At 59.9% G+C, this 2,075-nt stretch overlaps 1 protein-coding gene across 1 annotated transcript in view; it reads right to left on the bottom strand.

Annotated features, from left to right (window-relative positions):
* Positions 1 to 358, bottom strand: part of PBX4 (PBX homeobox 4) — a 17,190-nt gene extending 16,832 nt beyond the window's left edge. The window contains exon 1 of the mRNA XM_035888669.1: positions 174 to 358. Within this exon, the coding sequence (XP_035744562.1) occupies positions 174 to 358 (185 nt within the window). The remainder of the gene's footprint in view (positions 1 to 173) is intronic.
* Between the last annotated feature and the right edge of the window lie 1,717 nt (positions 359 to 2,075).

The raw sequence follows: 2,075 nt of genomic DNA, 5'->3' as shown, positions 1-2,075 counted from the left end.
CCGCCTGCGGCTCAGTAGCTGGAGAGAGAAGAGAAGGGAGAGGATGGGAGAGGAGCAGCCCTGCAGACCCCAAGGGCAGGGAGGAAGAGGAGGAGGAGGAGCTCCAGGTGCCGGAGCGCAGATTCCCCTACAGCACAGGGCTGCTCTCCATCCCCTCATCCCCCAGCCCGTACGGATCCCGGGGGCTGCCCCGACCCAGGGACAGGACCTTGCCCTTGGCCTTGGTGACCCCCATGAGGTTCCCATGACCCCCCCTCTCCAGCTTGGCCAGGTCCCTCTGGATGCCGTCCCGTCCTTCTGGCGTATCAACCGCACCACCCAGCTTGGGGTCACCTGCAAATCTAATAACAGGATCCATCCAAAAGGTAGGGAAAACCTGGTGGGTTTAGAGCACGTAGATCCTGAACAGCGGGGAGGACGTAGAACACCAGCGCTGCTCGCTGAGTCGCCCAGCTCCCGGCATCTGACCCGACAAAGCTCCAAGCGCATTTAAACAGCGTTTTCACCCAAGTTTTACCACGCGCGCTGACCTCGCCTTCTCGAAGCTCTTCCAGCGCTTGACGCTTCCCCCCACACCCTTCTCACCAGGAAGAGACAACGTTAATTACAGACCCCATCCTAACGTCTAATCAAGACGGAGAACGACGTCCTTCGCTCCGTTGAAAACACAACTGGAAGCGCGGCGAGCGACCTCAAAAAGAGGGAGCCGAGGCCTCCCCCGGGGGGCGGGCGGTGGTTTTCCCGGTGCCCTTCGCATGCGCCAGTCGCTTCTCCAGCCGTTGGGAACGGGTTTCCCCAGAAGCCACCACGCTTGCGGCTACTCCTGGAAGCGCCAGCAAACATGGGATGGCGAGCTTGGGAACGAAAATCGCAGAAACCCAAGTCGTTTGGCCGCTCCCCTTGGCCAAGAGAAGTCCAAGACCCATTCAGCTGCGGAGATGTTTGATAACATCAGCCCCACCACAAACAGCCCGAGAACAAAGGCAGCCGCCAAGACGCTGAGCGGCGTCTATTGTCCTTGCCTGACGAGGGGAAAACCGGAGGGGAGAGCGAGAAAATGAATCCTGAGCCTCCAGACCGCGCTCTCTGCCCGCGTCTAAAAAGCGGCGTTTAGGTACGAGGCCGCAGAGGTGCCAGGCCCAGCGCTAATTGCATAATTAAGGCCTCTAACTCTGGCGAAGCAGCCGAAGGCGATGAGGTAACGCGTTTAACGGCAGCGTTAAACCCATCCTCGGCAGCTTCATTGCCTTTCAATGAAACTTTCACCCGAGTTTTCAACTCGGATTTTTAGAAAATCCTCCTTGCATGCACGGAAAGGCCCCTCCGACGCTCGCCAGGCACTGAAACAACGCACGCGGAGCGCAGCGACGCGTTTAATCCAAAGGAATTAAAGCAACCCCCACGAAATAAAGCGGCTGAAGCCTCGTTACCGAGGCACGAGAAGCCCCAGATCCCCCTCCGCGCCGCCGCATCCCTTGTGCCTGGGTTTAACCACGCCGGAGTTTCACTTCTGCAGCGCTTCATCCCCCGAAGGAGGATTGACCAAACCCAACGGCCTTCTCGCCCAGAAGACAGAAGCTTCACAGAATCTCGGAATCCCAGCCTGGCCGGGGTTGGAAGGGCCCTCGGAGCTCACCCAGTGCCACCCCCCCACCCAAGCAGGGTCACCCAGAGCAGGGGGCACAGGACAGCGTCCAGGCGGGGGTTGAAGGTCTCCAGAGAAGGAGACTCCACAGCCCCCCTGGGCAGCCTGGGCCAGGGCTCGGGCACCCTCCCAGGCAAGAAGTTCTTCCTCCCGTTCACCTGGAACCTCTTCTGCTTCAGGTTGTGCCCATGGCCCCTTGGCCTGGCGTGAGAGATTTGTAGGTGTTGATGAGATCCCCTCTCAGCCTTCTCTTCTCCAGGCTGAACAAGCCCAGCTCCCTCGCCTTTCCTGGTAGGGGAGATGCTCCAGTCCCCCCATCATCCTTGTTGCTCTCCTCTGGACTCTCTCCAGGAGTTCCTCACCCTTAAACAGGGGAGCCCAGAACTGGACACAGAGCTCCAGGTGGGGTCTCCCCAGGGCAGAGGGGGAG

This window comes from Egretta garzetta, unplaced genomic scaffold (genome assembly GCF_000687185.1).
Source record: "Egretta garzetta isolate BGI_Z169 unplaced genomic scaffold, ASM68718v1 scaffold421, whole genome shotgun sequence".
Taxonomy (NCBI): Eukaryota; Metazoa; Chordata; class Aves; order Pelecaniformes; family Ardeidae; genus Egretta; species Egretta garzetta.
The sequence above is the reverse complement of the archived record's forward strand: the minus strand, read 5'-3'. Positions and strand labels throughout refer to the sequence as shown.